This window comes from Entelurus aequoreus, linkage group LG12 (assembly GCF_033978785.1).
Source record: "Entelurus aequoreus isolate RoL-2023_Sb linkage group LG12, RoL_Eaeq_v1.1, whole genome shotgun sequence".
Classification (NCBI taxonomy): Eukaryota; Metazoa; Chordata; class Actinopteri; order Syngnathiformes; family Syngnathidae; genus Entelurus; species Entelurus aequoreus.
Genome location: NC_084742.1, coordinates 72212322 through 72226576, shown reverse-complemented (window position 1 = coordinate 72226576; position 14255 = coordinate 72212322). Strand labels below are relative to the sequence as shown.

Genomic DNA, 14255 nt, shown 5'->3' with positions numbered 1-14255 from the left:
CTTCTTTACTTATATAACCATCTCATATTTATCAAGATATTTACACAAAGTTTGCATTTTTGGCAGAGATCTCTTTTTTGTCATCTTCATGTCCATCTCTGTGGCGTTATTTGATTGAATGATGGAATGAAAATGGCAGCGCTTCTTAAATGAGCCCCCACGCTGAGTGTTGTGGACGGAGGCCTGGTCGAGCCACTCCATCGCTGCAGTAGCCAAAACAAACTAAATCAGACGCCAGTAAAGGACAAAAACTGGAAGTTTTGACAGGTGAGCAAGGGGGACGTAGTGCAGACCAGTGTTTTTCAACCTTTTTTGAGGCATGGCACATTTTTTCAGACGAAATCCCGAAGCAGAAAATGTTGAAAATGAAACTCAGTAGCCTATATCGACAATATAAAGTGGTTTTCATCAAATACCTGGCACAATTTCCTCCATCACCAACCATCCCATTTCTCTTGTCTCAAAGTAGGCCTACAAAGCAATGAGCTACCTGCTGCCCCCTACTGGTATGGAAGAGTATGACATGGTTACTCTGACAATCTCCAGACAGCAGACACATTATTTGCAGATTAAAATGATTGCTTTGCAAAGAAGATATTTGAAAGCATTTTGGTAAAATTGCAGACAATATCTCAACACTGCTGTAGACCACCAGCACTGCACGGACAGCAAGGGGGCGTGGCCACGTGAGCGCTGCCGTAAAAGCAGCTGAGCACAACGAAGAGGAATTCTCACAAGAAGTCAAATAAATGCCCTGTCAGATATTTGTTGAGATGTATTGACAATGACAGTCATGTAAATAAATATGGAAAGGGCTGAAGATTGAGCAGTGGTTATTACTTTCTAACGATCATGTGTGTATATCTGCTGATGTCTTTGTTAAAAAGTCAATACAAAATGATTAACTAAAGATTCCTTTGTGTGAAACTAGGGATGATGTTTGATAAGAAATTATCGAGTTCGAGCCCATTATCGAATCCTCTTATCGAACCGATTCCTTATCGATTCTCTTATCGAATCCAGATAGATTGTTGTATATGGAAAAAAAACACAATATTTGGTCTGACAAAAGCTCACTTTTATTTTATAACAAAAAAATAAAAATTGACTGTTACCCCCCTAAAAAAGTAAAATAAATAAATATTGACTGTTGTTACCCAAAGTATATTAAGTGGGATTTTTCAGAAAAACAAATATATACAGTAACACAAAAACAACCTGTCTCTATGATCACTATAGGTGTATAAATAATAATATAGTGTTAAATAAAATCAGTCCCTTGGGCACAAAACTGAAAATAATACAGCTCTCCAAAAAGTGCACTTCTGCTGCTATTGGAACATACTAACTACACACACAGGCAGACAGCTAACAAACAATCCAAGACGTCTAATAAAGTTCCAAAGCAGATTAATCCATTTAGGCTCTTTATTGTTGTTGATCTTGCTTTGTCTTTTCCTATCTTTACTTTTGTCTTGCATGGACTGTTCTTTTTTATTTTTTTTAAACTGAAATACACACAATGACAAATGTGTAAGCTATGTGATTCAATTAACATACTGAAATTTAATACACAATATGTAAATATTAGCTTCACACAAATATACAGTACTATCATCAAACAAATACTTCTGAGTGTTGAAACTATTTCGATGGTGGAAATACACGACTGGCAGCCATTTTAAGTCCTCAAAACATCCATTAAAACAGTGCACAAAAATCGTTTTTCAATAAACATCTTACTATCAAATTTAACCACTTGCCACCTTAATATTGAGTTACATAAACAAGTTAAACAGTTTACTTACAGACTTATCTTTTCCAAGGCTTGTAAGAGCTAACACAACTTGTCTACTTCTCAATTGTTTCATGAACTGAACTGACGTCGCCAACCCGGAAGTGCCCAAACTAATGACGCGTAGTATATTCATATTGCCACAAGGTGTCAGTAAGAGTCTCCAATCAAATGGGCATAACATTGCAGGTCCCACAGGGCATTTCCTGAGGGAAGGGATTCGTTCCCAGGGAACTCTTTTTCTTTACTATAGTGGCCTCGATAACGGGAACCGGTTCTCAAAAAGGGATTCGAGTCCATAGAATCGGTTCTTTTCTTATCGAACAACCGGGAGAACCGGTTTCGAACATCATCCCTATGTGAAACTAAAGGTTGCTGCTCACCCCATCATAGCCATCTTTTTGCTTCATGGTGTTGGGGTTGAGGAGTCCAATGACGGTGCCCGTCTCCGTCTTCCAGTGCTCTTTGTGCACGTCACCAAACAGCAAGAGCGACACAAACACGTCCATGTTATGGAGGTCGTTCAACTTCCAGATGCTAAATGTTTTACCCTACAAGGTGCCGAGTGACAAGGTGTTATTGCGCTCTGCTGCCAGAGGGAGGTGGAGGCGGCACAAAGAGACTCACACTGCTGCTGCTCTGTGGCGTAGCTTTGCTGACCACCACCGCAAAAGTCACCCAGTCGCTGTCCTCCAGCTTCTCACGCAGCAGCCGCTCGGGAACCTGCGACAGGCGAATCAGGCGGCGGTCAGCCATCTTGCGATCCATCTCGGCGGACGAAACGCGAGGCTTCCTGAAACACGCGGAAAATAAGACATTTCAACTAAAATGGCATTATGGCAAAAATAATCAGTGCAGTTGTTTTGATTACTATTGAATTATTCATTCATTTAAAAACATGAATACCAACAAAAACACAACTTTAAGTATCATTTAAAAGATCAACGGGTATGAATTCTCCTCACAATGACAACATTTCGCTCACATTTTTGTCAATTTCCCTGATATTCTGCATGTAACAGTAATTGGCCAATTCTATGATTCTGTCCATGGTTATGTGAATGTGGAAACTAAATGCCTTCCTTTTTTTGATTGAGATTACTGATTAGGCATATTAGCACTGTGTGGAATAAAACCTAGCTGAACTTCACCCCCACTCAAACGTTCAATCATCCGTTTCACAAGCCCAGGAATGAACATGTACTCTGCACGGCACAGTAATCTTTTTTTTTTTACAATTATAATATGTTTATGATCAGGAGAAGCCAAAATCCTTGTCCAGCCCTACTCTAAGTCCAGTTGGGGTATTGTGTGATTAAAACAGTCCTTATCAGTGTCCTTACCTGAGCCTCAACCCAGAGTATTTCTCCACAGCCACGTCTTTAGAAAGAGAGTCTAGTTTAGGCGGTCCAGCGGACACAGGCGGACTGGGCCTGCTCTGGGAGGACGGAGGCGACCGCTGCACAGGAGCAGGCCTACTTGTGCTTTCCACGGGCTGGAAGGAGCTGCCCATCTTAATCTCCATCAGTGGACCTCTGGATTCTGGTCAATAAAACCTTCATGAGCCACTCCAACATGAATATGAGCCATCACGTTATGAGTGATACCTGGTGAAGGGTTGCTTTTTGCCGTGTGAGCCACTCTGGGTTTGCGTTTAAAGGAGTCAGCGTTGCTCAGCTGGGACAGAAAGTCCGAGGACTCTTGCATCTTCTGGCTTCCATTGCTGACTGGAGTCACGGATGTAAGAAAAAACTGCTTTAGGTTTTGTTGCCCCAGATGGCCAACATACGTGTGGCAATGGGTGGGTGGTCAACATGACGTCATATCATTTGATTAGGTGTGTTCTAAAAAATTGCGATTCCTATTTGTAACGATTCTTAATCGATTAAAAAAATCTGTCCTGTCCTGACACTCAGACAAATCATAGTGTTGATGATGATCTATATCTGCTCTACACATTTACTTGTTGGATACTTCTCTTGTTGACTTATTTGTATTTGACTTTATTAAATGTTTGGCTACATTTTTATGAAACAAAACCAGTTTTCTTTTAAGTAACACAAAAATGTATCAGAACTGTATTTGAATCGAATTGTTACCCCCAAGAATGGAATGGAATGGTGTGGTGCCCAAAGACTCACAGCTCGACTAATGATGCATATATACTCTTTAAAAAAGGTCAAAAAATGTCATGCATACATTTAAAAAACAAATCTTTGTTATTATTATCTGCGCTATATTAAAGTACATCCACAGCGCAGACATGCTGCCTCCGCTCCAGACGATCCCGTGTTGATTACGTGATCTCAACATACGGTTTTGGTGATCAAAGTCTTTTCCTTCCAAATAGCCATTGTTAAAGGACCAGAAGGGACGTGTGCAGCGTGGTGCGGTTGCGTACATGTTACTTACATTACGTAAGGGAGTTCAAAATAAAGCTAAGCTTGATGCACGTCGATGTCCGTGTGGCCTCTACATTCACAGCCATGAAAAGAAAAGAATCCCCCAAACATATTAGACTGCGTGTATATATATATCCATTCATACATCATATAACTTTCATTTCTTTTCATGTCAAACAAAACCCTCATTTTTTGGGTGTGGCGGCTTGAATTTTGCCGTGGTGGGCATCCACGATCAATTATATTAGGGGGAAAATCCAGTTATCTTATTTGTCGCTCTGTGAATTGTAAATATATTTCACCTGACGGATTTTTGTTCTTCTGGGCCACAGCAGCAGGTCTTTCTGGCGAACGCTTGGGGGTAGCAAGTGGAGAAGGTGATGGTTTGATAGCAGTTGTGGGTTTTGCTGAGGAAGAGGAGCGAGGAGTCTGGCTGGCCTCCAGCTGCTTCTGCAATGCCTGCATTTTTTCCTGCATCCGCCTCAATTCATCTGAAGACAAGCAGAATTGAGCAAGAATAAATAAAAAAATGCAGCATGAGCTCACAAGAGAACCTGCCCGGACACAAACCCTGCAAGTCTTCTTGGGACCTGTTGAGGCTCTCACTGGCTTGGCGTATGCTTTCTGTAGCACCTTCTTCCTCTTCCACATCCCCAAAGAGCTCAGACAACTCATCCTCCTCCGCATCCTGTCCTTCCTCAAACACGCCCTCGCCATCGTTGTCAAAAAGGCCGTCCAAGTCATCTGAAGCTTGCTGGTCCTCATTTTCAACCATCAATGCCGTCAAAATGTCCAGATCATCCTCGCCTGGACAAAGAATAGGTACATTACTGCTCAACATGGTTAAAGTTTAGAACAGGAGTGCCCAAACATTTTGCCTACAAGGGCCAAAGCCAAAACACAGCATGAAACACAAAAAGCCTGAATGTAAAAAATGAAGTCGCTATAATTGGGGCCAATGACAATAATAGATGACAACTCGTTAGCCTTGCAGACATGCTTTCAATTAGAGATGTCCGATAATATCGGACTGACGATATTATCGGCCGATAAATGCTTTAAAATGTAATATCGGAAATTATCGGCATCATTTTCAAAAAGTAAAATGTATGACTTTTTAAAACGCTGCTGTACGGAGTGGTACACGGACGTAGGGAGAAGTACAGAGCAGTTGCGTCTCCCAGTCAGCAGCTCCTCCCCTGTCCCCTCCCCCCTCTCCCACACACAACACAGGAGTTGACGACTGCAGCATGAGAGGTTTACGAGCGCAGCATAACAACAACGAGTGTGTGTTGATGCCGGTGCTGTAGCCGTGGCTAACAAGCCAGCGAGCTCGGTGACTGACTAATGACACCATGTATATGGTTTGGGATTATTTTAAAGTGTCTCTGACGGATAAAAAACTGGCAATTTGCAATGACTGCAAAAAGTTGGTTATGCGAGGAGGAACCAAGACGTCTTCCTTTAATTTGAGCAATTAGATCTCCCACCTCTTCAAGAATCATAAGGAGATACACCATGAATACAAGCGGAAGATGGATGAAAAGCAAACAGCGAAAAAAAGTAGTACCACACAGTTGTCGCTTAAAGACCCCGCCGAGAAAAAACTAAAATACAACAAAAACTACCCCAAGGCAAAAGCCCACGTTGTGGTCAGGGACAACACACACATTATGGCAAAAGCTACGGTGGAGTTTGGTGTGGCTAGTCTGCCCTGCATGGTGGAGTTTGGTGTGGCTAGTCTGCCCTGCATGGCGCACACTTTGCAGCTTGCAGTGAACGGAGGCGCCCTGTCTCAACGCAGCATTTCAGAAGACTGCTAGGCCACTTCAAGCACTCACCACTAGCTTGCAGCACATTTGTTACACTCGTACAAATACGTTAGAGCAGGGCAGTTTATCATTTCCTGTTATACAGTATACCAGGCAGTCTTGCACTATGTTATTGTTTACTTTATTACTCTAGTATACTCTGGACTGAAGCTGTGTGCCTTCATTGTTTTTGTAGCTGTCGTTTTGAGGCATGTTTAACAAAAATATAAAATAATGCACTTTGTGAAAGTTAAAGTATAGTACTTCCCATAGTTGTAGTGGGTATCAGGATTATCTCAGGGAGAGCACGTCCCAAATTCCAAGATGCTGTTTTGAGGCATGTTGAAAAAATAATGCACTTTGTGACTTCAATAATAAATATGGCAGTGCCATGTTGGCATTTTTTTCCATAATTTGAGTTGATTTATTTTGGAAAACCTTGTTACATTGTTTAATGCATCCAGCGGGGCATCACAACAAAATTAGGCATAATAATGTGTTAATTCCACCACTGTATATGTATATCGGTATCGCTTGATATCGAAATCGGTAATTAAGAGTTGGACAATATCGGATATCGGCAAAAAAGCCATTATCGGACATCTCTACTTTCAAAGATTCTGTGAGCTTTAGGCTTGTCCCAATACAGCTTTTCCACTTCTGAGTCGATATCAGCAGGAATCATACATACTTGAATGAGTTTGTCGAGTGGATTGTTAGAAAAAGGTTTGATCAGGTGAAATTAGTCAAACATAGAACAATAGTAGGTATGAAAATCACTTATTCATTAATAATCGTCCGGAATGGATTTATGCTGTCTTTAGGACGAAGTGGAGTGGTAATTGCTTTTTGTTAAGTTCATTATGTAGTAAGTTGAATGATGCAAACACGTTTGTTACTAGATACTTCTTAACAAGTTTCTGTGTTAAAGATTTCAATATGTAAGTTATACACAAATTTAATCTATCGATACTTCTTTATATTGACAAATGCAAAGTTTTAGAACGCAATATTGTTCAATTAAGTGTAGCATGTGTACTATTGTGAAGCTGCAAGCTTCTAGTAGCCTACAATGTTTACCTTTTGTACATGACTTCACTAAAATACAATAAAAGACCCACCATTTGTAATTATTTGAGGAAATGTAGATGTTAACTGGCTGTCCAGCTTAGCAGAAGCAAACACGCTGGAAGATAGCTTGTATCGGAGCTAAAATCAGAATGTTTGGATGCAAGCCGAATATAATTTGATACGTGTTTATTGTTGATATCAGACAGATATCAATATTGGTAAGGAACACCCCCAGGTCAGTATAAATATGTTCTATAGTTGGGAAGCAAACCTTCAGCGGGGCAAATCAAACGACTAGATGGGCCAATTTTGGCCCCCTGGCCCCACTTTGGGTACCCCTGCTTGAGATTGAGTTAGTAATCATATGAAAAAGCAGTACTCACAATCCATGTTGTCGATGTATTAATAGTCCGCTTAGGATCAGCAGCTAGCCTAATGAGAGACACATTTATTTAAAAGTATTAGTAAATGATATGTAACATCGTTTAAAGTAACAGTAAATGACATGTAACATCATTTAAAGTAACAGTAAATGACATGTAACATCATTTATTTAAAGTAATAGTAAATGATATGTAACATCATTTATTTAAAGTAATAGTAAATGACATGTAACACTTATTTTAAGTAATAGTAAATTATATGTAACATCATTTATTTAAAGTAATAGTAAATGACATGTAACACTTATTTTAAGTAATAGTAAATTATATGTAACATCATTTATTTAAAATAATAGTAAATTATATGTAACATCATTTATTTAAAGTAATAGTAAATGACATGTAACAACATTTATTTAAAGCAATATTCATTAATATGTAACATCATTTATTTAAAGTAATAGTAAATTATATGTAACATCATTTATTTAAAGTAATAGTAAATGATATGTAACATCATTTATTTAAAGTAATAGTAAATTACATGTAACATCATTTATTTAAAGTAATAGTAAATTATATGTAACATCATTTATTTAAAGTAATAGTAAATGATACGTAACATCATTTATTTAAAGTAATAATAAATTATATGTAACATCATTAATTTAAAGTGATAGTAAATTGTATGTAACACCATTTATTTAAAGTAATAGTAAATTACATGTAACATCATTTATTTTAAGTAATAGTAAATGATATGTAACATCACTTATTTAAAGTAATAGTAAATTATATGTAACATTATTTAAAGTAATATTAAATGATATTTAACATTATCTAAAGTAATATTAAATGATATGTAACATTATTTAAAGTAATATTAAATATGTAACATCATTTATTTAAAGTAATAGTAAATGATATGTAACATCATTTATTTAAAGTAATATTAAATGATATGTAACATTATTTAAAGTAATATTAAATGATATGAAATATTATTTAAATATTAAATGATATGTAACATAATTAATTTAAAGTAATAGTAAATGATATGAAACATTATTTAAATATTAAATGATATGTATAACACTATTTGATACAAATGGGTCAAGTGACGTACGAGTTAGTCCACTTCTTCAACATACCTGCACGACTGGAGTCAGCATAGGTTTAATCTTCGCCACCAATGTAATGAATGCTCTACGACAGCAAGAGTGAATATGTTGGTCATTTAAAGGACGATTACGGTGTAAAAAGCAGCTCAGTGCGGGTCGCAGTCTTCACTAAAGAGAGGGACAACATCCAAACTGGCGCTAAACGAAGGACCCCGTTTTGTTGTCATGATCCAGTTTAGGTGCCTAATAATTTGCCTGAAAGTAATACGTTTCCGTTTGATGAATTGGCTTGTTTCCTGATGAAAAAAAGTGCCAAAGAAAAAATGTTCTCGTGGAAAAATCACACACTTTCCAGAACTAGAAATAATATTGTTCGTTTTAGCCAAAAATAGTTAGGCGAAATCTCAAGACACCAACGTAGGCGTGTCTGCATGCTGCAAAAAGAGTAGAACAATGTCACATGCCACTCAGCTTCCCCACCAGATATGTGCAAATATTCGCCCACTTATTTCTCCCGTCCCCTCTGTGAAACCACACGGATCTGAAAGTATTTTACCGTTTGCCATCGTTCATTTATTAGAGTAATTTTCGCGATCCTCTGTTGCTTCCGGGATAAAGATGCGCGCGCATCCACCTCAACGTCACTTATATTTGTATGGGTGAGGGCCGACATCCGGGCAACTGAGCTACATACGGGTTCTTCGAGCCATAGCAACCAGACTGGCGTTGAAAACAAACCGTTGCCATTACTCTTTAACCTGTCGACCTACGCTGGTTAAACCCGTCATTCTGCCTCCAAAATGCCGAAAAACTGTGTTGTTTTTGGTTGTGCTAACCACAACTGGAAACAGGTAAAACAAAGGTTGTATTTTGTTCTGCCAAAGCGTGATAAAAGCCCACAGAGACGAGACAAATGGCTCGCAGCTTTACACCGGGAAAACGAGGACGGTTCTCACTGGAATCCCCCAAAGTCCCGGGTCGTGTGTTCGGATCACTTCGTTTCTGGTAAATATAAGGAACAAAAATCCACCTTCTTAACCACAACTTGGCTATACCGTCCGTGCTAATGTTATACTTGTTGAATTTGTACCTTATAACGTTCGACAGCTGAAGTTGTTGTTGTACAAAAACAACATGCGGTATATACTATATAGTCTATAGCCTAGCTAGCTATTTTCGAAAAGCGGACAACGAGAGGATACCAAAGGCAGCGTTAAGATGGACACCACCGGGAAAACGTAAGCCAGGGCGGCCAAAGAACACCTGGCGAAGAACAGTTGAAGGGGAGCTGAAAGAGATGAAGCTTACATGGGGCGAGGCACAGAGACGAGCACAGCAGCGAGATGAATGGCGTCGAGTCGTCGAAGCCTTATTTCCCATCCGGGAAGAAGAGGATTAAGTTAAGTAAGTAATATACTATATAGTCCGGGGGTAGGCAACCCGCGGCTCTAGAGCCGCATGCGGCTCTTTAGCGCCGCCCTAGTTGCTCTCTGGAGATTTTTTAAAAAATGTATGAAGAATGGAAAAAGATGAGGGGGAAAAAAAACAATTTTTTTGTTTTAGTATGGTTTCTGTAGGAGGACAAACATGACACAAACCTCCGTAATTGTTATAAATCACACTGTTTATATTAAATATGCTTCACTGATTCAAGTATTTGGCGAGCGCCGTTTTGTCCTACTTATTTTGGCGGTCCTTGAACTCACCGTATAGTCTGTTTACATGCATAACTTTCTCCGACTTTCTAGGACGTGTTTTATGCCACTTCTTTTTCTGTCTCATTTTGTCCACCACACTTTTAACGTTGTACATGAGTGCACAAAGGTGAGTTTTTTTTATGTTATTGACTTGTGTGAAGTGCTAATCAGACATATTTGGTCACTGCATGACTGCAAGCTAATCGATGCTAACATGCTATTTAGGCTAGCTATATGTACATATTGCATCATTATGCCTAATTTGTAGCTATATTTGAGCTAATTTAGTTTCCTCTAAGTCCTCTTAATTAAATTTACATCTCATGACACATGTAATATGGCTTTTAATTTTTTGCGGCTCCAGACAGATTTGTTTTTGTTTTTTTGGTCCAATATGGCTCTTTCAACATTTTGGGTTGCCGACCCCTGATATAGTCTATAGCCTAGCTAGCTATTTTCGAAAACCGGTTTCGTTTAAATGTGCACTTAACAGTTGGGTTTTTAAAAACCAACAAACCCTATAATTTTCATGTTGCCATTCAATACATGTAGCCCTCAAATCTCTCAATATTTTATACACTAACACTTGATCTTGTTGTTGATAACTTCCGCGTCTCTTTCTTAGTAGCGCGCAGGCTAAGCTAACTAGCAAGCTAAGCTAAGCCTGAGAAGCTTTAAAGTTCACTGAGACGAGTCTGACGCAAATAATACATTTTTGTTTTTTCACACGATATGCAAATAAGTAAAAATGCCTAAATGAAGGATTTAAGCCGACTTTCAAGCCACAACGCTCGTTAAATGCTTTTTCTGTCAATGCTGTGTTCGCTGTGAGCTGCTTTGTTTTCAACGAAATCCCGGTTGCTAGGGGATTGGTAGGCGGAAGTGACGTAGGTCCGCCCTCACCCATTAAGGCTGTCCAAAAGAACTTGTTGACCAAGAAATAATTCAATGTTGTGCATCATACTCACACACACCTGTTATGATGACAGATAGTGACCAAGGCATCCTATAAGTATAGCTTGCAGATATTATTGCAAATAATCACAATAAACTCATTTGCAAACTGAATATTCTGATTAAAAAGTAATTTGATAGCCCTTGTATTAAATCATGTAAGAATAAATTGATTGCAGAAGTAGAAAATAGTTAAAAAGGTGAATGTTTGTAGTATATATATATACTAATACATATATACATACAGTATATATACGTGTGTATGTATATACACTTACATACAGTATACACATGAATACTATATACATAAGATGGCTGTCAAATGATTACTTTTTTAAATCATATTAAACACATTTTGAAATTTGGAATAATCATGATTAATCATACAAATACTTACTTGCATAATTAAAATTAGCTTGAGAAAGAAAAAAAAAACATTTGTACACAAATGCAATTTTATTGTCAGAATGTCATCCAGGAATTTTTTTTTCAATGATTTACTTGAATTATTGTCATTTATTTGCACAAAACTGGGTAACAGTTTGATCTAAGGTTCTGTCAGCATGTATAGTCTCCTCACTGACGTATGATTGATCTGATCACTGACTGTATGGCGGTTAAGTTTAAAAATAATAAAATAAATTGCATGATTATTCAAAGTGTGTTCACGATTAATGCAATATTTCTTGTGATTAATCACATGAGTTAACACGTTCATTTTGACAGGCCTAATATATAATATATATATGATCCCACATAATTATACACTATCTCGTCCTTTAACATTGCCCCTTTTGTTTTTTAGAAATCCATAATTGCAGTGAAAGTCATATATAATAAATATTATACCCCAAATAATGGTGCTCATTAACTTTCCAGGTTTTCACAAAAAACATTTGCATTTTATTTGAAATTAAAACAATGAATATTTTGTAGTTTGGATGAATGTTATCTGGATAAAATCCTATCCAATGACATATGCTTCTTCACATACAAGCCACTAAGCCCCCACTTGATGCAAACACCTTTTAAAGCCTCTATTTGAGTCCTTCCACATTTCAAACACGTGGAGCCAACAACGCCCGAACAAACCCTTGTGAGAGGACATCAAACATCAGAGCATATAAAGTAAACTCTCGGTTGTATGAGAGGGGAAGTAGAAGAAGAGGAAGACTTGGTCAAACAGCCTCAGGACGTGACGGAAAACCCTTACAGGCGCGTGGCCAAGGACAAGAAGGAGACGTTAACAAGCAGCTTGGGCGTGGCGGCGGAGGAGGAGGAGGAGGTGCGAGTGTGATGATTGGCGTGAGTGTGCGCAGAACACCCTGCTTCCCTGATGTCTGTGCAGGAGCCCAGCACGCAGTTCTTCTTCCACCTCAGCAGCGGGCAGAGCTGCGGTGGGCGGGGCCGCAGCAGGAAGAGGCCGGACTGGGACGGAGGACCGGGACACAAACACCCTCGCAGGCACCGTAAGGCGACCTCCATTTGGTCGACAGCATCACAGCGGGTATTTGATTGGGATGTTCCTGTGTAGCTCTTCCGCCTGGTTCTGCCTGGCCAGCCCTCAGGTGGAGAAACACCTGGTGGTCAGCATCGGAACACATGTGAGTAAAACACTTCCAGAACCTTCTCAGCAGCTTATCACGTGACCTCCATCTCAGTGCTACTTAGCGCTGGCTGACCTCGGGTCACGTGTTGGTCCTGCCCATCGGCCACTACCAGTCCGTGGTGGACTTGGCCTCGGAGGTCCTGGCGGAGATGGACAAATACAAGGCGGCCCTCAGGAGCTTCTACAAAAGTTGAGGGGAGCGCTGCGTGCTCTTTGAGAGGAACTACAGGAGCCAGCACCTGCAGCTTCAGGTATGAGCCACGCTTTTGGAAAAATATGCAGCGGTGCGGAACTTTGATTGTCGTCGGCGCGGTCAGGTGGTCCCAGTCCCACTGAGGACATCAAGGAGGCCTTCATGGTCCAGGCTCAGGAGCAGCAGATGGAGCTTCCACAACACAGCGACCTCAAACAGGTAACACACACACACACACACACACACACACACACACACACACACACACACACACACACACACACACACACACACACACCGTCATGTTAAACGTCAACGTCACACCACCAACGCGCACAGATCGCTCCGCCCGGGACGCCGTACTTTTACGTGGAGCTGGATTCGGGCGAGAAGCTCTCCTACCGCATCCACAAACATTTCCCGCTGCAGTTTGGGAGGTGAGGAGTGCAGTTGTGACATTTTGAACTTGACACCAGCCTACAGAACATCCACCATCTTTGTTTGCCGGGAGGTTCTGGCCAGCGAGGCGCTGCTGAACATCCCCACGAAAGCCGCGAGGAAGAGGCGTGCGCGCGGCTACGAGACCAATTCCAACCGTACGACTTTGCCCTTGAGGACTGATCTTTATTTTGAAATGATCATTTTGTAAATAAAAAACAAAACCAGTCTTTGTTGATTTATTAAGCATTTTACAAACAAGTTTTAAAAGAAGACTAAACATCAACGTTAGCGACATAAAACGGGCTAAATATTAGCATCTTTGACGTCGTTAGCGCTCAAAACTAAAACAAAAAAAAAGTTCAAAAGCTCAGGCGCCACACATTCACACGTCCAAGATGGCCGTCCTGAGTGCACCCGAGCGTCGCCAAGTTAAAAAGAAGGTGTTACTAAAGTGAAGGAGAGTAAGCTTGACGTTTAAACGAAGTCTCTGGACCTCTTGATGGCGCAGCACAGCATCATGCTGAAGATCATCCCGAAGATCTGGAAACATTTCATCGTCAAATTTAATTAGAAAAATACCAATGTTCTGTTAGCTCCTCCCACTCACCATGATGACACCGATACCGATGCCCACGCCGCCGATGATGTGCAGCTTGTTGTTGAACACCTCGTCAATGGCCGCCGGGCAGCTCTAAATCCACAAAGACGGACATCAGCCATGCTCTACATTCTCATGACAACATTCAATAAGTGACAGTGCACTCGGAACCTCTTTTCT

At 40.0% G+C, this 14255-nt stretch overlaps 3 protein-coding genes across 7 annotated transcripts in view; 1 reads left to right on the top strand and 2 right to left on the bottom strand.

Moving 5' to 3' along the window:
- Nucleotides 1-9657, bottom strand: part of mcm10 (minichromosome maintenance 10 replication initiation factor) — a 24351-nt gene extending 14694 nt beyond the window's left edge. The window contains exons 1-9 of one of the 4 annotated variants that reach the window (XM_062066633.1): nucleotides 9140-9657; nucleotides 8614-9017; nucleotides 7463-7511; nucleotides 4768-5004; nucleotides 4500-4688; nucleotides 3403-3522; nucleotides 3139-3337; nucleotides 2423-2588; nucleotides 2179-2346 (exon numbers count right to left, since the gene is read on the bottom strand). In XM_062066633.1, the coding sequence (XP_061922617.1) occupies nucleotides 2179-2346; nucleotides 2423-2588; nucleotides 3139-3337; nucleotides 3403-3522; nucleotides 4500-4688; nucleotides 4768-5004; nucleotides 7463-7469 (1086 nt within the window). In that variant the 5' untranslated portion in view covers nucleotides 7470-7511; nucleotides 8614-9017; nucleotides 9140-9657. The other 3 variants (XM_062066634.1, XM_062066635.1, XM_062066636.1) reach the window with 3 other exon arrangements.
- On the top strand, nucleotides 9254-13823 carry LOC133662537 (CWF19-like protein 1). The gene is given in 8 exon segments (XM_062066639.1): nucleotides 9254-9588; nucleotides 12583-12703; nucleotides 12769-12838; nucleotides 12896-12921; nucleotides 12923-13094; nucleotides 13161-13255; nucleotides 13376-13473; nucleotides 13548-13823. Coding segments are annotated over 8 exon segments (897 nt in total). The 5' UTR covers nucleotides 9254-9383; the 3' UTR covers nucleotides 13658-13823.
- LOC133662538 (CD9 antigen-like) overlaps nucleotides 13700-14255 on the bottom strand; it is a 17892-nt gene continuing 17336 nt past the window's right edge. For both annotated transcript variants that reach the window (XM_062066640.1, XM_062066641.1), the window contains exons 6-7: nucleotides 14085-14168; nucleotides 13700-14017 (exon numbers count right to left, since the gene is read on the bottom strand). In XM_062066640.1, coding sequence (XP_061922624.1) covers nucleotides 13952-14017; nucleotides 14085-14168 — 150 coding nt within the window. In that variant the 3' untranslated portion in view covers nucleotides 13700-13951. The remainder of the gene's footprint in view (nucleotides 14018-14084; nucleotides 14169-14255) is intronic.